General features: G+C 47.4%; 6 protein-coding genes across 6 annotated transcripts; 1 reads left to right on the top strand and 5 right to left on the bottom strand.

Annotated features, from left to right (window-relative positions):
* Window positions 1-167: 167 nt before the first annotated feature.
* Window positions 168-1,859, bottom strand: BDV38DRAFT_286393 (FAD-binding oxidoreductase; the record flags this gene model as incomplete). Its single annotated transcript, XM_032060655.1, has 4 exons — window positions 168-803; window positions 860-1,254; window positions 1,287-1,533; window positions 1,596-1,859. 4 exons carry the CDS (start codon window positions 1,857-1,859, stop codon window positions 168-170), a joined length of 1,542 nt encoding a protein of 513 aa, XP_031909978.1.
* Window positions 1,860-2,789: 930 nt separating this feature from the next.
* Window positions 2,790-4,375, top strand: BDV38DRAFT_295853 (uncharacterized protein; the record flags this gene model as incomplete). Its single annotated transcript, XM_032062787.1, has 6 exons — window positions 2,790-2,915; window positions 2,989-3,116; window positions 3,178-3,277; window positions 3,335-3,476; window positions 3,537-3,745; window positions 3,800-4,375. The coding sequence occupies 6 exons, from the start codon at window positions 2,790-2,792 to the stop codon at window positions 4,217-4,219; spliced, it is 1,125 nt and encodes a 374-aa protein (XP_031909977.1). The 3' UTR covers window positions 4,220-4,375.
* A 272-nt stretch (window positions 4,376-4,647) lies between these two features.
* Window positions 4,648-6,677, bottom strand: BDV38DRAFT_257086 (uncharacterized protein). The gene is made up of 2 exons (XM_032055576.1): window positions 6,221-6,677; window positions 4,648-6,144 (listed from the first exon to the last, which is right to left on the bottom strand). The coding sequence occupies exons 1-2, from the start codon at window positions 6,335-6,337 to the stop codon at window positions 4,948-4,950; spliced, it is 1,314 nt and encodes a 437-aa protein (XP_031909976.1). The 5' UTR covers window positions 6,338-6,677; the 3' UTR covers window positions 4,648-4,947.
* A 5,544-nt stretch (window positions 6,678-12,221) lies between these two features.
* Window positions 12,222-16,167, bottom strand: BDV38DRAFT_286389 (ABC transporter ATP-binding protein; the record flags this gene model as incomplete). Its single annotated transcript, XM_032060654.1, has 4 exons — window positions 12,222-13,078; window positions 13,122-14,970; window positions 15,023-15,686; window positions 15,734-16,167. 4 exons carry the CDS (start codon window positions 16,165-16,167, stop codon window positions 12,222-12,224), a joined length of 3,804 nt encoding a protein of 1,267 aa, XP_031909975.1.
* Window positions 16,168-16,702: 535 nt separating this feature from the next.
* BDV38DRAFT_286388 (polysaccharide biosynthesis domain-containing protein) lies at window positions 16,703-17,383 on the bottom strand (the record flags this gene model as incomplete). The annotated part of the gene is made up of 5 exons (XM_032060653.1): window positions 16,703-16,763; window positions 16,813-16,849; window positions 16,911-17,195; window positions 17,249-17,273; window positions 17,339-17,383. 5 exons carry the CDS (start codon window positions 17,381-17,383, stop codon window positions 16,703-16,705), a joined length of 453 nt encoding a protein of 150 aa, XP_031909974.1.
* Window positions 17,384-20,685: 3,302 nt separating this feature from the next.
* On the bottom strand, window positions 20,686-22,998 carry BDV38DRAFT_179136 (synembryn). The gene is made up of 7 exons (XM_032052047.1): window positions 22,527-22,998; window positions 22,393-22,467; window positions 22,265-22,341; window positions 22,058-22,216; window positions 21,894-22,013; window positions 21,004-21,842; window positions 20,686-20,956 (listed from the first exon to the last, which is right to left on the bottom strand). Exons 1-7 carry the CDS (start codon window positions 22,552-22,554, stop codon window positions 20,860-20,862), a joined length of 1,395 nt encoding a protein of 464 aa, XP_031909973.1. The 5' UTR covers window positions 22,555-22,998; the 3' UTR covers window positions 20,686-20,859.
* Window positions 22,999-23,006: the final 8 nt, after the last annotated feature.

Genomic DNA, 23,006 nt, shown 5'->3' with positions numbered 1-23,006 from the left:
CATACCATACATGCCAATAGTTTGCATGGTTATAGATTGACAATCGGAGAGCATGTCATGATTTGAAAAAGAAATTAATGCTATTTTTTTCATCTACATTATAGTATTGTACATTGGTTTGGCAGAACATCCAGTAATACATAAAATTTCAACCCCTGCGCCCAGATCTAAGGAATGGGGGCATAGAAGCTGAACTTGCCCTCCGGGTCATACTTCTGCTTCAATGATCGCAGGCGGTTCTGACGCCACTGCTCGCTGCCGTACAACTGCTCTGGTGTCTCATCTCCATAGGCGTAGTTGACGTACGCGCGCATGTCCTTCCGGCCACTCGCTTCGTGGAGAATGTCGCGAAGCTGGGTGCCCAAGGCACGCGCCTGACGGTCACGGTCTGGGCCGCCAGGCAGGTAGTTGATGAGCGGGGCGACAAGAAGGTGCTCGTTGCGGAAGGCATATGCACTCGAGCGGCTGTTGGTGTTGTGAACGCCCTGGGTAGAGTAGCCCTCGAACTGGAACATTGAATTGTTGAAGACCGAGTTTCCACGGATGGCTGGGGCGAAGATATCCCAGATCTTCTTTTGGGCCTGAGGATCATACGATTCCAGGTAGATGGGGAACCGGGGGTTGGAGTAGCCAGCTTTCTGGCATGGAATGGAGGAGTCGGCAATGCCGGTCCAGGTAGCGAGGTCCTTGTAGGTGCCGCTGTCGTGCACAACGGATAGCGGACCAATATCATGGAAGGGATTGGTGTACTTGGAGTCTACGGTCTTTACTCCTTCCTGGATAATGTAGAAGACGATGACAGGCTAACGAGGTTGAGGTCAGAGTATGACTCAATGCAGTGATTGGTTGATGTACTCACGTTGTTAGGGTCTGCAGTTGCGTTGTTCATCCAGTAGGACCAGTTGATGACACCCTCGGGCTGTGTGCCATTCTTCAAGAGATAGTCATTGGCGGCCTGGTAGACAGCCTCGACCTTATCACCGCTGAAGGTAATAGTCTCAATAGCCCAGTCACGGTGCTCAATATCAAAGATCTTGGTAGTAAGCGAGGTGACAATGCCAAAATTATGGCCTGCTCCCTTCATCGCCCACCAGAGATCTGACTTTTCGTCAATCGTTATGAGGGTTCCGTTGGCAAGAACAACATTCATGGAGAGGAACTGGTCTGAAGCAAGGCCGTGGTGTCCCTGAAGCCAGCCGTGCCCGCCTCCAAGTGCCGGTCCGAGAAGACTGACGCATTCACAGGTTCCGGTCACTGTTTCGAAAAAGTTAGTATCCTGGATAGACTGGATTGAATGTAAGAGACTATAGACTTGCCTGCCTGCTTGTCAACTTTCCACAGCTCATCGGTAACAGTCTTGGAGATGGTTCCACCACCGAACTTGGCAGTTTTCCCATCTTCGGCGACTTCAACGCTACTCAGTTGACTTAAGGAGATCTCAATGCCGTGAGTCATTTGGCCCAGGGTGGTAAGGGCTCCGTGGGCGCCATTGTATGCGAGGAAAGGTAGGTCTTTCTTGTTGGCGAATTTGACCTAAACAATTTTGCGTGGTTAGCAATCAGACTATTGTTACTTTCGGCCTCATCAAGGATTACCGTTTCAGCGACATCGCTCTCGGTGCCGGGAACTACAACGACGGTTACATTGGGCTCAGCCAGTGTAGACCACCGTGCGGATGCGTCGTTGAACTCAGATGAGCCAGGGAAGTACACCTTAGCCGTGCTGGAAAGCTTGGCTCCAAGCTCCTGCAGATCAGCGTCACCCCGCGGGCACAGGCCGTTGGCCCAATCGCGCGTAACAGGCACACTGCGGCAAGCCGAGGTCATTGCCCAGACGGCGACGGCCGTGAAGGCCTCCATCTTGAGTAGATACATGGTGACGAGGGGGGGTTTCTGGAATGCCAGTCAAGAAACTCTCTACTGCCTCACAGCCGAGCAACCCCTGCAAGCGGGCTGCGGCGCTTATGTAGGAGCTACAGGAAACATTGGCGATTAGTTCAGGGGGGTGGAGGGTCGCGGGGCAGCAGCAACGATTTGGTGTAGTTCATATGGAATATTGGGTCTCGGAACTTGAGCCAGGAGTAGCCTAGTTTGCGCTGTTAATTTTTTTCTGACCAAGCAATTATAATTGTTGTATCGTGCGTTGGCGCATATCTAGTACTATATGAAAGTGGGCCTTGTAGTAGTCGGACCCAGTGTCATCGCCCCATTGCGGACCTGAGTTGTCGGAACCCGGAAGCCTTGGGGTCATCGGTCGGGAACTTCTCCAGTGTCAATACGATCCCGTTGTTGCTTTTCCAGTCGCCTCATGTCTGTTAAGAGGGAATTGCCCTTTCATGAGGGCATGGGGCAGGGGGCATGGGGAATGAGAAATGATAAAACGAGGAAACGAGGAAAGGTCTGCACAAATTTGCTTGGCCTGATTAAATTTCTTCAGTCAACTCGTAATTCATCCTTCGGCCGGACCGGTGCAACGGTAATTGATTATAATTGATTAATATGGAGCATCGTCCAGGTGGACACACTATAGTGGGATCGGGCGATTGGCTCATGCGCTCACGACCAACCCTAGCGCTCCTCTAGTATAGAATCCATTCGTTTGCAATTTCTCCTCGGCTAGAATAGATTAATGGTGTTATGAGGGTTGAAGAAAGGAAACAAGAGCAAGACCTTTCTGGTCGCTGGCGTTAGGGAAACGCTAATATCGCTCTCCATTTACGTTCCAAACCTGCTGTTGACAAATGTCGACCAGGATCGCCTTGGGATAAGAAGCGCCGCTTGCTGCGCAAGATGCTCAGTCCTGCTGTGGTGGAGTTATGGACGCTATATTCTTTTGGAGTGGCCATAACGCTGCTTAGAACATATGCTCGATGCAGGGCCGTGGGATGGAAGCAATTCGCGGCCGACGACTACTTGGTATGGGTCGGAATTGTGCGTATTCTCCCAATTGACCGTATCATACCTTCAACCAATGCTAATTTGCTGAAAGGTATTCTACACCGCGCAAACGGCTCTTGCATATAGTGTTAGCAGTGAGGCCCATGGCCTGGCGAACAGTGGAATGACAGACCAAGAGCGAGAAGCGCTTTCTATTGCTAGTCCAGAATACCATCAAAGGTGCGTCGCCTCCGTTGACAAGCATAAAGCACCGTGGAAGCTAATACCAAGGCGATGGTAGAGTGATTGGCTCAAAAATCCAGGTTGCGGGCTGGGCTACTTATACGGCATTGATTGCGTCCCTGAAGCTGTCCATGATGGCCTTCTACGTCCGACTCACGGTATGAACTCCAATATTGACCGCGGCATTTTCACGCCCAGTCACTGATATCCCACAGAATGGCCTTGGTCACCGCTATCGCATTCCAGTTTGGATTGGATTTGCGCTTGTTATTGGGTCATTCGTGGCGAGCATCATCGTCATTCTTGCAGCCTGCCGACCATTCCACAATTACTGGCAGATCTACCCAGATCCTGGAAGCAAGTATCCCTCTCCCTTGATGCCTGACGCCCTTCTAACCGGAAGTCTATTACCTTTAGATATCTGTCAGCCCGCTATTTCCGAGGCGATCGTCTGGGTCACCTTTATCGCTAACATTATCACCGATCCCTACCTCATCTTCATACCAATTCCCATGCTCTGGAAATCTAGCTTGAAGCTCATCAAGAAAATTGCGACGACCATTGTGCTGGGCGCCGGTGTGTTTGTCCTCGTCTGCGCCACTCTCAAGAGCGTCTTCCTCATCACGGTACGACTAAACAGCTTCCCTCCAAGTAGAGCCATTTCTAACGTACATCACCAGGAACCGCTCAATGGCGCCGAGATTGCCAATTCATGGGGCACGCGCGAGACCTTCGTCGCGGTCGTCACAACCAACCTTCCAATGATTTTCCACCTCTTCAGATCCTGGCTCACAGTACTCTTCGGAAGCGCCTTCCAATCAACTGAGAAGACCTCGTACAAGTCACCCTGTATCGGCGGCAGCGAATTCACTAGTCGCAACTATCGGGGTCGGCGCGGACCCCCTAGCGTGAACCCCATCACCAACATGACATTCAGCGAGAGCAAGGAACGGATAGTTGAGGAGGTCAAGATGCAGAACATGAACATTTACTCGGAGCCTGTGGCCGACAGCGCCACATTCAAAGGCATAGTGATCTCCAAACAGATTGAGGTCACCCATGAGACTAGAAGTAGCCACGGTCGATATCCAAAGTGTTAACTGAAATAGATCTCATTCTAGCCACCATCAACCTTGATAACTGTAGAGTTGGGGACGTTTTATACCGTACAGAGAGTAGCAAGATTTTCAAGCCTGCTCTTCTGTGACACACTACGGCTTTCATCGCAAACTGAGACAGTGAGTGTGTTGTCGTACGAGGAGGCTCGATATAAATACCGAAGAAATATTTTTGCGAAATATGCCATTAAACGTATGGTGGGTTGCTCTCCAAGACCTGTGCAATCGATTTCGCGTCAGCATCATAAGCATCATGCATAATCTGACCCAAACCTGGCTTTAATGTGGACAAAGAGAGATGCGAGCAGACATCGAGCCACTGAATTAGGAAGGTAGCAGGCCGAAAATTCATTTCTAGTCGGTCGGACTCTACTCCGCAAACCAAACGTCCGATTTACCGTTAACTAGCGTTGAAAGTAATATGTTCAATAAATTCATACAAAGCACTCTTTATATACATACAGAGGTTTGCATAAAGCCATATACATGCCACCCGAACGCCATGCTAGCGAGGTGAAACCAAGCTTCAATATGAAATAAACAGAACAGAGAATTCGCTATTAATAACAGCCAATTGGCCACACAGTGGGGAATCTAAAACGTCGTAAGCTCGTAATGGTCTAAGCACGCCAGAGACGGTGGAGAAGATGCCAAGGAACAATAGGCATACGACATCAACTGAGTAGGGATGCGGACAGAGAAATTAAGGACTAAGAATCGCGATGAGTGCCTTGGCTTTCTGATGAGCGATGCTCTTCGCGGTGGGGATTTGTGGGTGTAGTAGGCGTGTTGTTCACAGGGCTGGCAAGCTCGATTTGGATTGTAGGCAGAGGAGTGAGCTCCCGCAGCTGTGGCGGATGGTCACCTCGCTCTGCGGTTGGACTTTCATACGGAGGCGCCTCTCCCCAGTCCAACTGTTCATAGTCCGGAGGGGGGATATGAAGGGCCCCCAAATCGCCTTCGCCAGAACTCGGGATCATGGAGTGGGTGGAAGCAGCGTGCGATTGGACCGGGGTCAAGCTATCTTGTTCAGAGACTCCAGTGTCTGCGGAATGAGCGGACGAGTACGATTCACCTCGTGAATGTACATTCGTCAGACTCGACGTGGATGAACGGTTGGCGGTTTCCGTGCTCATCGTATCGACGTTCGACAGTAGAGGGCGAGAATCCGTATCAGGCTCATCAGGCGAAGTATTGCGCATACGCGTTCCATCATGTCGCACGTAGCCCAATGCTGCATAGCTGACACTGGAAATACGCCTCTCCCGGCCGCGACTCCGAGCCTCGGCTAGAGTCAATGCAGAGGAAAAGTTAGTGTTGCTCCCGTTGGCAGAAGAGCGACCTTGGGCTCGAGCACGACTCTCTTGGCGAAGCTGCTCGAGACGGATATAATCCCCACGAGCACGGGCCTCACGACGCTCCTCTCGCCTGGCCTCCCGCTCTGCTATCTCCTGTCTCCGCTGCTGGCGGATTTGGTACAGGGATTCCATCAGTTCCTCCCTGCGGGCTTCTTCTTCGTCGGCAGTCTCGGGAAATTCCACGACGACATCCATGCCACCCCGCTCTCCTTCCCGGGCAATGACCTGCTCTGACGGTTTCGGACTCGACGAATAGGCGGGGAGGGTCATGACGGAGCGAACTGACGTTTCACGGCGAACCGCGCTATTGGTGTTCATTTCTGATCCTCGTTCTGCAGACCCGGTGTTTGCGCCAGCTTCAGCTCGATTGGATGACGCTCCATCATTCGGAACTTGACCGTACGACGCTCCAGCTTGCCAGCGATTCCATCGATCTTTCAAAGACTTCCCGGGTATGTATTTTGGACGACAGTTCATCCGACGGAGGGTGCGCAGGGTAAAATAGGCCATTAGAATGACGGCTAATGCGAAGACGATGGCCGCAGCGACCTGTCAAGATGAGTTATCAGCTAGGTCTGAAAACGGAAGGGATACCGATTACTGAATCATCTGAAGATGCACCTACGATGATAAATATATTATTCCGGTGAGATGTCTCCGATCGAGCTTCATGATTGTTGTCCGCGCCCGGCGGTCCACTCTGCCGGGCGACAAGCCGTCCATATTGAGATGGGAGATACATTCTCCGCAATCCTCAGGAGGGAGCAAAACAAAGGATCCAGTGAATTCTCAGCTATTCGACATGCGGAATGTGACGACAAGGACGGTTCATGGTCGGGGGTTTGCAAAGGTAAGATGAAAAGAATGTTCTCCGTGGGTTAGGCAAACCAGCGGAATGGGCGGATGGCTGGGCAGGGCTGAGCCAGTCTCGGCGATGATATGAGAGATGACAGGCGCCAAAGTAACGCTAGCGTGCAATCACCATCCGTTACACCAGATCAGCGTTGGGTTTATATACAAGGAAGACAAACAGGATGAGATCATTCATCACGAAGAGGGTAGTTGAGCAGAAAATCCATGGCAAAAAGTTGAAGACGGGGACGTAAGGAGTGGAGTCCCAGTCTTCTCATTATCATTACGGAGTGCTACTACTGGCTTCGAATATTTGGTAGGCTGGCAAGTGGATCGGTATCATTCGTATTGTTCTGGTATCAATATTTTTAGATTGTAATTTACGGAACTCTGAAAGCTTACTTATCTAATCCTCATTGGGGCACAGTCGCAACATAAAGATCAAGATCTGATCCATCATCCCATGTTGTATACTAGCATAGCCTCATCAGGCTTAACATGAAAGCCTACGAATTATGTAAACTTAGAGGAGTAAAGGTGTGTACAATGGTTCATCGATATCCTGGACTTCTCGACAACCTCGTCAAACGGCCCGTGCGCGTCTTATCAGCTACGTACTATATCCGCTACAAGAGTTACATACATACTCCGTAGTCACATACATCTGGCGTAAGTGAAGCCATTGAGCCCCTTAATACCTTGCGACCCCACTCATATGCTACAGGAACACATATAATCCAATCATTATACTTTGAAAGCCAGGATACTCTTGGCTGAAGTCGGCCGGCTCCTTTATCTGCCAACTCGGAAGGGGTGCAAATAGTTTACAATCCATTTCTCGTCCAGGTCATGTTTAGTTTAGAGTATTTGGTATTTTGAAGATCAAGTATACTCCTAATGGACTGTAAATGTAATCCTAAGGAGGACACATCGGCATTTTCACGTGACCTTGACGAATTGAGTATAAGCCAACATATAAATAGCCGGGCTCGTTGGCTCTTAGGTTTGACTGCTGAACACGAACTATTGTCCTCCTACTCAAGGCTGTAGCTGTTTCTACTGACAACGACATCTGCACCGTATTCAGAAATTGGAACTCACGTCTATCGCGGACTAATGTTTCCCAGTGTGGTATTTTGCCTGACCATGGGTCACGGCGTTGACAATACTATCAGATAGAAAACTGTACCGAGACCAACCAGGAAGGTCACAAAGATCGGTATTTACTATAGCCGACATAGCTCGAATAATCATTCGGATGTTCAGCTGCTCAGCTGCTTCACAGTCCATGACAGTACTTCTTCTCATGGCTGCTTGGGTCTGTTAGATCAACTTTCGTGTGTAAACGTAACCACAGCAGACAGATGCGTAGCTTTGAGACTGTTCTTGCATCATCACTGAACTGTACGTCGATCAACCCTATAAGTGTAACAGTTCCATGGTTACTTGTAGGTGGATTATAGAATTTAAGTCCTTCAGGGGCTCGTACTAATTGCATGCTGATCTCCTGTAGTGCTCATGTCTTCTTTGCATTATTTCCCTTATATTGTGAGCGTGTTTGCCAACCATTTCGCACTATCTATGTTCTTCTGGGAAACAGCAATTGGCGTCGGTAAGACGCACCACGGTTTCATTGAAGCTGATGTTGGGTAACTTAATATGATCGTGAATTCTACGTATGAACCGAGATATCGCATATCACATTCAGTGCTATAGTCGATCTGTGAACTCACTTGGAACATTCTGATTTCCGGGCCAAAACTGCTCTCTTGCCGCATCTATTAATTTCCACCGTTTCCTATCGACTTGGATCCGTCTATGGGATTTAACTATTGCCGGCCACATAGCCATGAAACTTCCCTAATATTCAGAGCATTAACTTTCTCAAGTGCATCTGAGCCTCATGCATCTCCTAGCGCACTCCATGAGTCCCTAGAACTGACATTTCATTTTGTTTGATATTACCTTCTGAAGCTTGGGCTTTGAATCGGGCTTTCGTTTAGGGTTGTGTAATCTTTGCTGGGTTTGTCTTCTGTCTGTATGATACTATTCAGATTTAAGCCTACACCATCTGCCTATTCACTAATTAACCCGATCACTCCTACGATAGATTAGTATGGGAGATTCATAGCTTAGTGACTGTCGTCTTTTGCATACAGGCTAATCGGTAGCAAAGGCACCCCGTTTACTGTCAGCATCCCGTTGGAGCACCTCAGCACCTTCCTCTTTCGTCCTATAGCTCACTATAGCTCAGGTATAAATACTTTCCTGCCCCTGTTCTTCTCCCTTTTCTTATCCTGCTCCTTAACCTCTCCCATCTCAACAGCCTCCTGTCGTCGTCCTCCTTCTCCTCATCAATAACAACGCAATTCATCCAGATTGGCTGATGAGCACCCCCTCTCATCCTCATCCTCCTTCTCGACCACAACGACATTCATACTGGCCTACCTGAGTAGCCTCATCAATCCCTATCATCTTATTCTTACTCCGATCCTATCCTTATCCTTCTACTATTCTTACCGTTCTACTATTTTTATCCTTCTGTTCTCCTTATTTCCTTATTCTTATCCTCCTCTTCTGTTCTGATTCTCTTCTTTTGTTCTTATTTTTATCCTTTTATTTTTATTCTCCTCCTATTCTTATAGAATTCTTGTCTTTTTCTCCTTCTTGCCACACCTATCATTTTGTGTACCTCTTTCTTTGTCCTCTTGTTTCCTTTCAACCTCTCCGTCTAGCAACCTCCTGCTCTTTCTTTCTGCTATTGCTTTTATACTGTACATAGCTTAGATAGCTCCTCGCACAACTACATGCCTAAACTCATAGGAGGGTTGCGAGGCCCTCCCATCAACCCTCCTGGTAGTACCAGGTACTTGGAGGGGGGAGCTCCCGTCGAATCCTATTAAGAGTGACAGCGTGCAAGTTTAGTGTAGCAAAGAGGAGGCTGGTTGTTGGGGAAGGAGCTTGTATATATAGTATGGCCTTGAAGATGTCCATTTTTGAGAGCATGTACATAGTCACTAGAAGTGATTTGCTTAGAATAGCCACTCCGGTCTGTTTCTTTTATTTTGACACCAGATATTGGTTTCGAGCTTTTACAACAAGTAGATATGTTGGCTCAGAGGGTCATCTGTCCATGCAGTAGTACATGAAGCTATACGGCCATACTCATCCAGATACTCATAACCTACCGGTCTATCTAGATCCCTGAAACCTTGCAATACGTTGGCCAAGTAATGAGCATGTTGATATTGTGTGAAAATATCATACAGGGAGCGCCGAATACGGGACTCATATTAAGGACTATAGAAGCCCAAGTGTCTACTCTCTCAAAAGGGTTTGTGACATCATTAATATCTCCTCACTCCCCTTAAAGCTATGCTCTTCCGATGAATTTTCAGCAACTACAAAGACTCCTCAACATCGTATACACTGTTTAGCTTTTTCTAAATCTAGTAAAGCCAGTTTAAAGCTTCTCACATGACATGACAAGGCACGTCTGCCCGGCTCACTAACCATATAGAATACTAGCCTAGCATTTCACATTAAATTAGAACAGTCACCCAAGCGAATTGCTCAATACTGTAGATTAACCAAGTATTAAACAAGCGACTGGACAAGCCAGTGCAGATGTAGGTATCCATTCATCTCCTTGTCTTTGCCATATCTCTCCCTCCTAGCTGTACGAACTACCTTACTAACCTCTTCTTCTTTCATAAACGATAGACTGACCGGCCAACACATTCTTGCTCGTTACATATGCTTCTGTAAAAATTAGCAAATAACAATGTCTATATGCGAATGGCTAGATGTAATTAATTGGAACTATTACCCGGCATCAAGCCAATGCCTGGAACAATCGGGCGGCCTACGGGCCTGTCTGATACATTCGGTAAACCTATATATTTTTTACGATGTGTCTCTATTATATGAGCAAATGGCCTTTTAGTGCCTGTTTTAAACAGGTGGCGGTAGCCAACATGGTTCGTGTGAGTAACAACTCCTCTCATTTTTCGCTGATTTTGAAGCATTTGACTGGATGGGTTTCCAGGCTTTGAGGTTATCTGCCTCTCGGCCTTGCACTGTTCCTTTCAAGCTCCCTTGACAGAATAGTGATTATGTTCTGAAAGATTCCCCCCACTTCCTCAAAATTGTTTCGCTACTTGAAAGTTCTATATTGAATAAATGCTGATGTTTGACAGATATAGTGCTGTTACTGTGATTGTCCAGGCCACAGTTCAAGTAACATGTCGCCAACGGCGGCAATCCATTTCCTGGGGACTAAACATCCTTATAGAGTCACTCGTAAGTTTGTATATTATATATCACTTGTATCCATGGTACTAACATTTTCTTCAGGGCGAGGTTAGACATTCAACCATGTATTATACTTAGAGTGAATGCTGATTATTTAGGCCGCGGCCCTCCCCCTCGCGCCGGCGCCGGTGGTGATGCTCCGGAGGCTGTTCTAGCACCACGAGGGAATTGATGCTGGTTTGGAAGAACTAAGACTGAGGTAGCGTTCTGTTTTCTCTCTCTCTTTTTTTTTTTGAATCTTTTTCAAAGGTTTTCCAGAATGTCTCTCTCTCTGTGTGTGTGTGGGGGGGGTGTTTTCTTTTCTTTTTCTTTCTCTTTTTCTAAAATATATATATATATATGTTTTTACTCAAATTGAGAGATTTTCTAATAAAAAAACATAAAATCCGTATACTTAGTGGCACAGCGAAGCGAAGCTAGCAATATATACGGTAGCCTGGGTAGTGATTTAGGCAGTGCAATCGATTCAGACCATCTAGGTAATCTAGATAGTGTAAGGAATCTAGGTAGGTACTTTAATTGATTTAGATAATCTCAGTAATTATGTGATTCCTCCACTGCGCAAGTATTCTGCCAGCCTGGCCAAGTCTTTGAGCGGGCAGTCTCTACTAGAAAGGACAGTGCTTGGGGGATCCATTCTAGCTGATTATAAAGTGTACGTCCTACAGTACTAGTAGTAAGTATGGTACAAATCTGCTATGGTGTTATTAGCAGTCAAATACACGCTTACCCAGAAACATGGATGGATAAATGCTGCGGCAATTGTCCAATCAATAAAAGGCTCTCAGACATTTGGAATCAGGACGACTTCAAGACCAGAACTTATTTTCAAGCCGTTCTACCAGAAAGCCCCACCTGCGCGAATTCACCCGAGCTGCGGAGGGCACATTGACCACGTAATAGGGCATATTGGGATTCTAGCCTGTTCAGTATGGGGCATGGCATGATTTGCTGTGGGATAAGTTTGTTGGCCCATCTTTCATTTTTACGGGAAGCCCGCTGAGGATTCCGGAGATACAGAACTTAATTTCATAGGCGACGCGAGAATGTCCAGGCGTTGTGGATCTGCGAGAGCATTCGGTGATCGTTAAACTGCCTTTGGATATTGCAATTCTCATCGTCGATCAGATCTATGGCACTCGTCCGTGTTCATGGGAAAATAGTGAGAGATACGCGCAATTTACTGGAGGCTTTTCAATGGAAGTTGCCCGATGTATACTGGAGAACGCGGTGCGACTATCGGTTGGTGTTTAAGATGGACAACCTGATCAGGGAGAAGCGCCCTGTCAATTGGAGAGGATTCTGTCTTGGACTGGAGGAACTTCTATTGGATAAGAATTGATTCTGCAACAGCAATAGAGAATTCGGCAACGAACTTTTGACATCGCTCGGAGGTATCAAGGAGCGCTTTTTAGACATGATTAACCAGACTTAATGAGGTTCTCCTATCTATTTAAGTACTATATCCTCTTATCGTTTATCAATGCTTGCAGATGAGGCCGTTTCGCCAGCGTTTTATATGGCCCACTTTCAACAACACGCCCATGCTCCAGAACAACCACATTATCCGCAATCTCCATCATTTCCTTTGCGTGGGTGATGATAGCCACCGTCAGGCCTGCCTGTGACATCACTAGCTTCTGCACAGTATGTCGAATGATTTCGGCGCTGGCCGGATCAAGGGCTGATGTAGCTTCATCCAAAATTAGAATCCGAGGGCGACGGACAAGTGCCCGCGCAATCACCACTCGCTGCGCCTGCCCGCCGGATAACCCAACTCCGCCATCTCCAATAACGGTAGAGTAGCCTTGCGGAAGGGATGATACAAACTCATCAATCCCCGCTGCCTTTGCTGCATCGCGGACGTTGCGAGGATCCCGAAGAGGCCCTTCCAGCCCATAACTAATATTGGCTTCGATGGTCCCCGGGAATATCGTCGGTTGCTGTGAGACAATCGCCACAACGGAGCGAAGCGTTGGAGTGTGTAATTTGCGTATATCAACACCGCCAAGTGAAATAGCTGGTACACTATCGGAAGCGGGCGATTCGTACAGAGCTAGTAACAGGGAGGCTATGGTCGATTTACCACATCCAGACCGGCCTACAATTGCTGTACATGAGTTCTCGGGGATGGTGAAGGAAACGTCTTTCAAGACGGGCGCATTAGGCCGAGATGGGTACCGGAAGTTCAACCTGGTAAGCTTTACCGGTGTTGGCGTTGCGCGCATGCATCCCACTCGCTCGTGTGAAGCTCTGGCAAGATTTGCAATCTGCAAGAGTCTAGACCCTCTCTCGCGTGATGCACTGATTTGTGGGACTGGAAAGTCAGCGAAGTCTATCAAGTAGATGAGAATACTCACTCCAAGAAAGTACTACACTTGCATATCCGATGCTGAATAACAGCATCGAGAGGACTGTCATGATATCCTCCACAGTGTATTCTAGAACCGACACTAGAAGCCCCCCGTAGTAGATAATCAATGCGCTCACGAAGACGATAACAGACTCGACCAGCCCAAAGAGAAACCCTGTATAACCCGCCTTCCGCAGTCCCGTTGTGAGACATTTCAACAAAGCAGTCGTATGCTTGCCCTGAAAGAACGGTTCTAGTGTCAGGGTACGTACTGTGCGTATCTCCGAGAACGTCTCAGCAAATACCTCCGACGCTGCACCCCTAGCCTCGTTACAGCGTCTATCCCACAATCCGCTAATTCGTTCAAAACCTCTTGTGATTGCGTATACCACAGGTCCAATGGAAAGCGCAACTAGAGTCAGCTTCCAGCAAACAGCAAGGCTCCATACAGTCGCTATCACGGTGATCGAAGCTGCAACCAAAGCGTAGCCACCGAAGCGGCTAAGTATCTCTCGCATTTCTTCACCATCTCGGGTCAGGCAAGCGGTCAGCTGTGACGGGCTGTTTCCCTCCTCCTCGAACCATTGCTTCGGCTGATCGAGAACTCGGCGGAAGGCTCTTTTTCGGAGACAATCCACCCAAGCTTGGCTACAAAGACTGAGAAGATAATGCATGAAGAAGGACACCATTCCATCCGATATCGAGACCCCCAAAACGGCCAGGGCCCATTTCAGAGCGCTCGTCTTGTTAAAGAATGTTACTTGGAGTTTCGATAAGAAGTAAGCGAATATAGGGGTGGTGCTCGAGTGGCAAAGAGTGAACAGAACCCCAAGGAGCAGAAGAACACGTTGCCCGACGGTCAAATTAGGTATGATCGTGAGCATTATCTGGAACAGAGACATTTGTCGGTCCTTTCCTTTGCTTGATTTTTGATGAGTTGACTTCCATTCAGCAAAATCAACTAGCTGCATTCCATCTTGCAAGGTGTCTTGCGGTGTGGGCACGATTGAAAGTCGGGATCTTGGTTGGAATTTTCCAGTATGAAATGACTCGGGTCTGAGGCCCATAAGCACGGAGGATATACATCGGTTTTTGTCAAGCTCAGCCGAATTATTTGAGAGTATGCTGTCGCCGGAATCACATGGATAGCTTTCCTCATTAAAATGAAAGAAATCATTCCCTAGTTTCTCAATCTCATATCTATACCCAGCCTGTACCACTGATCCTTGATCCAGGACATACACAAAATCTCTGTCCGAGATATGGGACATGTCGTGTGTGATGATGATGGTTGTTTTCCCTTTACGCCACTCCCGGATTGCTCGGATCACCTCATGACGATTCGTCCCATCTAGAGCGCTTGTAGGCTCATCCATGATCAAGACCGGTGTGTTTCTTAATCTAGCCCGGGCGATTGCAACCCTTTGTCTCTGGCCGCCACTTAGAAAACTACCGCCATAACCCACACACGTGTCGATACCGTTCGGCATGTGGTCGATTACGCTTTGCAGCATCGCCAGGTCAATGCATTCCTGAACGTCTTCTTTTCGGATCCGGTCATAGTCGTGCCGTCCAAATGCAATGTTCATGAATATCGATTCGTTGAAGAGATTGCTCCGTTGTTCTACCAGGGTGAAATTGTTTCGGATCCAGTTCTTGCTCAAAGTTTGTATGGGTGTGCCGTCTATGAGAATTTCACCAGAGGTTGGCGAGTATATCCGGGTGAGTAGTTGCCCTAGGGTACTTTTCCCAGATCCACTCTTTCCTACGACGAAAGTTGTCTCCCCCGCTGGGAAGAAGAAGCTTGCCGAGTTCAGACTGAGCCTCTCAGGCTGAGACAAATATGCGAAAGACAACTAAGACAGTTGGAATTGTTTTCATGAACATTCAGGGTTTTGAAAGACTTACATCGCTCACTTCAATATCGCCATCGCAATGATGGGGATATACTGCTCCCTCCATCTCTTTCGGGCCGCCGTTCCTGGTCTGCCTGTTCAAGGTCCTTTTTAATGCAGAAGCTGCAACCGCACCTTTATCTAGTACGATTACTTGAGTCATAATAAATTCGATGGACTGTGCTGCGGTGAGACAAGCCCAGAATGTCCTCAAAACGTCACCGGGCGAGAGCCGCCCAGACGATGCCAAAGAGCTGCCGTACCAGAAACCTTGAACAAACATGCCGTACGTCATCAATCGAATGAGGGCTATCTGAATGGAGTTCAACCGCGCCTGTTTCAAAAACTGCGACGCAGCCTCGTCAATCCTGCTCGAGAAATTGTAAAGTTCAAAGGCTTCCCCGTTCAGGCACTTGACTGTATCAATCGAAGTGGTGGTGCTGTTGACAACCTTCGAAGCGCTTGCCAACTCAGCCTGCTGTGCTTCAATATTGAACTTCATCTTAGAAGAGATAAATGAAGCCATAGCAGAGAAGACCGGGATCCCTGCTAGCGTGACCAGAGAAAGGTTCCAGGAGGTGTAGAACGCCAGAGCCAGCGAGCCAATGGCTCGGAAGCTATACTGCAGTAGCAGTCCCAAAGGCTGGGACGTTGATTTCTGCAGCTCGTAGATATGGCTACGAGAGGTTAGATAAATACAAAAGCGACCCGGGGTATGACTGACGCTTGAAGACAGGATAAGAATGCTCGGGTTCCATCTTTTTGTGTTTCGAACCATTCCTGGTCTTTCTGCAAAAGTCCTTTGAAGAGGGTGCCGCGTGCATTAGCGACTTGGAGCTCTCCGAAGGTCACAAAAAGAATGAAATAGATGCTGTTGCAGAGCCAGCTATAAACACCTAAGCATGCCAGTTTGATACAGCTTGTTTTTGTCTTTTGAATTAGTTCCTGGGCAGAGATTTGAGCACTACCGAACAATGCCAAAGAGTTGAATGCCTCCCCAAGGAGTGTTGCAAACATGGGAGAACTAGCACTAGCTAATGATGCGAAAAGAATGGCGAAGCAAAGTGTTGGGATGTGTTTTCTAGTAGTGAAGCTGAAGAGCGCCAGCCAACTCGGCCTCCAGCCCAAGCAGCGTTTGAATTGAAGGATACCTGTCATGGTGTCTGTCAATATTCCATGGCTCTAGGAGCATATCCTTCAGCGTCTTGAGTCGGGCGGATCTTGAACAGGAATACCGGTGGAGGGCTTCATAAGCCAACACATAAATTGAGAGAAATGGACCAGCATCTAGAGCCATTGTATCAACTTGACTTGAATATTCTTTTGTTCTGAGTTGGAGGAGGTTGTGGAGAAGTAAGATAATGGGTTGCGCGCTGCCATTGTTCTAGGCGGTTCTCAATGGTCCCGTGCCCGTCAACACAATTGTACCAAACTACAACCGCTCGTATGTAATGTATGTACACTTTTGCTTTCAGAAGAAGAAAATTCTATAATAGCCCAGGGTAACCATCTATCAGATGTCAAAGCCATCTGGACCGCGCTCCGGCCCTACGCCCAGAGACGCTGTAGAGTCTACAAATTGAGTAGATAGCAACTCCACAGACTCCATGTTTGATGGAAGTCAGTCACTGGTGGTGGTCCGAGGAGTAAACCCTCCGCGGGTTTTGGCGAACATAAAATAGTAACACTGGGCTTACGAGCTGGACTTGCCCTGAGCCTTCTCATAGATCCAGTCATTAAGACCGGCACGGTTTCTGTAATTGTCAGTAATATGCTTGACAGTCCAAAGTTTTCGGCGCTCACCTGGCGATTTCAACAGCATAGAACTGCATGCGCACGGCTGTTTCTTTGTTAGCTCTGCGTTTGCCCGATGGCACGCTAACAAAGACGGGGGAACTTACCAAAGATCGTAGTCTCTTGGTCGTATTCAAACTTGGGGTTCGAGCGCAGCATAGTGCCAAAGTTGTAGTCGTCAATCGTTTTCTCGTACTGCTTCATCCAGTTACGCCACTTCTCCTTGCCCTCCTTGCTCTTCATTTTCGCCTCGTTGAGGGTCTCGGCGGGATCGAATTCGGGAAATTCTTTCATGAAGCTCTCAAGAATTTGGTCATCCATCTTTGTCAACCGAAGCTTCGACCCTGGGACCTTCTCGAGAATCGACCAATAGGTCATCAAATGTTCGACGGCTGTGGGACGTAAGCATAAGGAGTGGAGGTGAAAGGATGGGTTTACAACGTACCCTTAACTGCGAACTGCTTCTCCATCTACAAAAAAAAATGGTCAGCATCCAATCCTAGATCTCGAAAAGACTAGGCGCAAGGGAACGTACATCCTCAAAGTTCTCGGCCGTCTCGGGATCAAATTTCTTCGACATGTTGGGCGAGTATGATAGATAACCAAATGGAAAGAAAAATGAATATAGAAGTAAGCGATCTTTTGTGTATCAACGATGTTTCGTGGAGGTTTGTAGAATAGTTGGTCAAATATTACCCCGCGAAATCTTTTCTGCCGGCGGAAAATAAATTTGTCCCGCTATCCCGCCGCAAGGGGCTTTATCGGTACGTCATTTAATCCATTTTCTGTACTTATACTCATGAACGAGGTCTTCACCGATCGCGACTTAATCGATACTCTATGAAGGCAATGTAATTATCTCATAATCTGCCATTCTTTCTTCTCATTTCCTGAAATTGGTATATGTCTACTTACTAAGATGTGTGAAGTTTTAACTAGGTATAAAAATACATAGCTTACTAATCAGCACAATTAGTTACATGAGCAATATCAAGGTAGACTAGCACTTCTATCACATATTCACTAAAATGGGCTAAACAAGTAATAGTCAAGAAAACTATGGCAAACAAATGAAGTCATCAAGAGATCCAGATATGGATGTTTCTCTCTAACAAAGCAGTATGTCCCTTTTATACATGTAACACTATAATTTTGCTACAAATGCCAGTTCTCTCTGTTAAGGGCAATGGCGAAGTATATGTTTACAAGAGAAACGCAAAACCTTGGGAGATCTACCAGCAACATCGAAGACTTGGGGGAAGTTCAATACATGATTGTACTGCAAGACATTGTCAATAATCTCGTTAGAATCACAAACTAATAAAATGGTCATGTACAGGAGGCAAAAGCAAGAGTACTCGTAAGCTGCACCATTGCCCCTGCCCTTTACATAAGCTCATCAAGTATCTCATAGGCTGTATCAAATTTTGATATAATCAATCGGAGTCTGACACGGTCATAGAGCTTAAAAGCTTTACCACATCGGTCTCTCCTGCCTTAGCGGCTAGGTCTCGTGCTGTCTGTCCGCTGTCGTCTTTATCATCTGCTGAGGCTCCGTGACCAAGAAGGAAATACACGTCGTTTCTGAGCCCGGCCTTGGCCGCCATATGAAGCGCAGTCTGTCCGAACATGTCCCTAGCAAAGACGTCTGCATTCCTATTCACGAGTAGTCTCATTGCATGGCCCTTGGAAGATACTGCCCTATGCAGAGCCGTTCGCCCATAGTCGTCCTGCAGGTCAACATCCGCTCCACTTTGGATCAGAAAGTCCACCATTTTGCGGTGGCCACGCTCGGCAGCCTTGTGCAGGGGGGTCTCTCCAGAATAATTTGCCACATTGATATCCATTATGCTCTCTAGTAGTAAGGCTACCATGCTTCTGGAAATCCCGGATGCTGCAATATGGAGAGGTGTATCGCCATGGTCGTCTTGTGCGTCAGGTTCAGCGCCACTCGAGAGTAGTAATTCTGCAATACTATCATGCTCATATTGCACGGCATGATGCAAGGGTGTCTTGCCCGCTTTATCCAGCTCATTCACTTCTGCACCCATATTCAGGAAGAGAGTAGCCAATTCAGCATCACCGTTCTTGGCCGCCATATGTAAGCATGTTTGACCGGACTTATCCTTCACATTGACATCTGCACCTTTCTTCAGTAAAAGCTGCAGCATCGTCATCATACTGCGTTTGCTTCTATCGTACATGACTAGTGTTAGCACCAATGGCAGGCCAAGCTCCCCGGAAGGTGTGTTCTTATCCGCGCCTTTTCTCACCAAATACCTGACCACCTCAATATGTCCTTGGCGCACAGCCTGATACAACGGTGTACCATGCGGTCCTTGCGTTTCACTGTCGATAAGAGGATGCGCTTCCAAGTTGGCACTTTGTCGCACTAGCAATTGCACAACTGGCAAATGTCCATTTCGAGCAGCCCACCATAAGGGCGTACGGCCAGCAGCATCTGCATCATCGACATTGACTCTACCCGAGCCAAGGAGCAACATGACAACTTCAACATGGCCTTTATCCGCAGCCCAGAGCAACGGTGTCCGGCCATTGGCATCTTTGATTCCAGGGTCGGCGTTCCTCTTCAGCAACAACGCCATTATCGTCGGCTTTCCCTTCTCGGCAGCCCAGTACAATGGCGTATTACCATTCAAATCGGGGATATTGGGATCAACTTCACTGCGGGCCAGGAGTTGGCTAACCACTCCTTCATGTCCGTTTTTAACTGCCCAGCAAAGAGGAGTCTGGCCAAGCTTGGTATCCCTCGCGTTAACGTCCACATTTCCGCTCGCCATCAAGAGCTGAACTACTTTCTCATGACCCTCTTCTGCGGCCCAAGAAAGCGCACTTCGGCCATCTTCATCCTTACAATCCAGTGCCACACCAGGGGTGCCGAGCAACAGTTGCACGATCGACTCATACCCCTTACTAGCAGCCAGAAACAGCGCAACCTCGAATTTGCTCTTGGGCCCGGGATTTTCAGATGCCATATTATGATAAGATCAAGTTAGATTAGTTTCCAGCCCATCGGGAGGACTCAAACGATTTCTATTTCAGGTATGGTCGTAGAAGGGTGTCAGAAAGCTATGTCATTTTTGCTACCCACGGGATGTGCTATGGATTTTTTTTTTTTTCCTTTTCGATCACAATCTTTGTGAGCTAGCAGAGGGGCAAAACTTATTACATTAATTCAGGCTTCTATGACACGTGGGTCGCGTTCACTGGCTCTTCAGGGTGTCCACTTGAGACGAGGTTCCTTGTCTTGTCGGGTCTTTGGGCACCCCGGTTCCGTTTCGTATGATGTGCATGAGTTTGGACTCTTGGTGGGGAATCGTGGCAACTCATCTGTTCATGTCGAGAATTGTATGATGCTTGAGTAATCCAAGTTTGTATATGGTAGTTCTCTGGTTTCAATCTTCACATCTGTACATAAAGAAGAGCGTACTTACCTTCCTCGTGTATCGATGTACTAATTCTGGTGGGAAAGACTGCAGATCTCCCTCTCAACCATTGGGCATGAACCACAGGTATACCCGAAGCTTCATTAGTTTCAGCCTTAACACGAAACGAAGAAAACTCTATATTGGTACACTTTGCTTTAGACCATTTCGTGAAAATCATTTTTAAAGTTTCAATTACATATTTAAACGGGATGAGCCCTGGCTTGTCCAAAGCTGGATCACTGAGGGATATTGTAGCCATTTTTCGATTGATTGTCCAGGGTTAGGTGCGGGCGATTGAGAAAAGAGTAACGATGTGAAGATTCTAGAGGTTGTTGTCTCATCATGTGGGAGATTTGTGGTCCAGGGATAGAGTGGCGAGAGTATGAAAATAAAAGAGGTGCATGCTGGAGGAAGGATCAAGGTTGTCGTCTGCGGAAGAGGTTGAGTGTCAACAGACAAAGTGGAAACGACCAGGTCTTTTGCTGGAAATCCTGTCACGTTCAGTGTCACGTTTGACTGTTCTATTAGTTGCAATCGGGTATAATGCATCTCTCTCTCTCTCTTTTATTAAGCCTAAAATTATAATACAACAAAGGAATCAAATCATTTAATCACTATCCGAATCAGGTAATTCTTCGAACCTCCCCTCACGGACAGCCTGCGCGACGGGATTCTCCACCTTGAGGATACCGTTGGCTCTGGCCCTAGTCAGGGTTAGCATTAGCCCCTATGAGCAATATGATAGACTTACCTCTCAAAAAGCACAAACAGTCGCTCGGCCTCTCTCTCCTTCTCTTCCTGGGACATAGGAGGACCCGTATCCTGTTTCTCTGCGGCCCATCTTTGACCGGTGATGGGGTTAATCTCAGGGTCGAGCCTTTCTGTGGCGAACGCCTCTCCGGCAGTCTTGGGGATCTCCATGCCACGGGTGGCGAGTAGGCCTGCAGCAAATCCGTATCCGATATTCTTCGTAAGATTTTCAGCGTTCTTTCCGGAGAGCACAAACATAAGCTCCGAAATAGCGGTTTTCAGGTTCGGGTATGGCGCGGTAGACAGCTTCAGTAACTTGGAAGAAAGCGTGTCAGATTGCCCGATAGGCTGGTTCCTATCATTATCCTCTGGCAGGAGTAGCCACTGCATGTATTTACGGGGCCCGTCCGGCGCCAGTTCGTGAATGGTGATGAGCGAGTGAAGAAGTGGGATAGCCTTGGTCTCAAGCTCCTCGGGGCTGTATAATGACGTGGCATGGTCCAAGATATTGATCAGCTTGTCAACATTGCAGTTTTGATTGAATGTAGGGAAGAGTGGGTTGCTGTCAAAAGGCTTGCCTTTCTTGTTTTCAAGGTCAAGAGTAGACAAGCAGTTGAGGAGGTAGCTAAGCAGACCATCCAGTGGCTTAGCAGGGATTTCAATACGACTGATCATCTTAAATATATAGGGAATTGAAGGCGCGAATGTTGAAGACAAGTCTGGATAGATCTTGGACACGTTGAAAATGAGCTTCAGTGTGTCAATAAGAGCGAGCTCGTCAATCTGAGGTAGAGGCTTCTTGAGTGATTTTGGGAACTGCTTAGCATGTCGAACAATTTGCTATAGAGCTGGTTAGTAATGACAACAGACCATGGCGCAGGTAATCATTACATAGTTGACATTATCACCCAGTCCATGTTTATTCACAAGATCGTCAAAGTCCATGGTCGTGTCGTATGTGGATAGAAATAGTATCCGGCTGATGACCATTTCATCCTCCGAGGAGTCGCACTGAACTGTTAGCTTTCGTAAGACCATAGTTGCGAAAGACATACCTTGAGTTTCTCTGCTAGTTTACCACCATGGCCAGTATCTGCGAATAGCTGACGCATCTTGGGATCTAAGAGAAGAGCATTTGCAACACAGCGTAAGGCAGCTCGTCGGATGTCTACAGATTCTCCATCAACACCATACTTTGCCAGAATTTCCATTCCCTATGTAGCTATTAGTACAAGCACCTCAGAAAATAGAGCAGAACGCACCCTTTTGGAATAGATGGGACCGGCATCAGCCGGATTTGTGCCATGTTGTCTCAGCTGTAAAAGTAGTTGGACCTTTACTATATCAAGGTTAGATGTCTAGCGTACTATTCTATCGCGGCTAATCCTACCAGCGCTGCTGAGCTTTTTCTCATTCAAGTCTTTTTCTAACGAGCCCAGTAGTTGGGTGACTTGTTGCAGTTTCTCTAACCATGAAAGGTTGGTCAGTGTTATTTATAATTACTGTCGCTTGGCCTGCACATACCTGCGCCTCGGAGTGTCTGGAAATCCATATTTCACGTTGTCTTATATCTCAGGGGTATAAAGCAGTAGTAGTTCAGTGTGTTCTCACTCTGTGTAACGACCTCAGCTATCAAGGCCCCTACTGATAAGCGACTGGTGGAGGCGGAGCCTATTCAAGCAAGAGTTCAAGGTCTCTCAGTAAGTCTAGCGCTGTGAGCGGATTGAGAGACGTCCACAAGATCACCGTGGTGTTTTGAGACACGAGCTACATTGCAGACGGACAGAATAGATTCGGCGGGCAGATCAACCCCACCGACGTTCATTCAATCATGGTTAGCCGCTTTCTCCGCAAAAGACGGCAATGGCGTTTCTTCATATGCATGTATTCAAAGTGGAAAAAAGAAAGGACATCATAAATTTTCCCTTTTTCGGAAGAGAGACTTCCCTCTTTTGAAATTCTCAATGATCGCTCATACTCAATTCATGTATTGCTCAATTGGAA

Source organism: Aspergillus pseudotamarii (genome assembly GCF_009193445.1).
Source record: "Aspergillus pseudotamarii strain CBS 117625 unplaced genomic scaffold BDV38scaffold_60, whole genome shotgun sequence".
Taxonomy (NCBI): Eukaryota; Fungi; Ascomycota; class Eurotiomycetes; order Eurotiales; family Aspergillaceae; genus Aspergillus; species Aspergillus pseudotamarii.
Note: the sequence above shows the minus strand (reverse complement) of the source record. Positions and strands in the feature narration are given on the sequence as shown.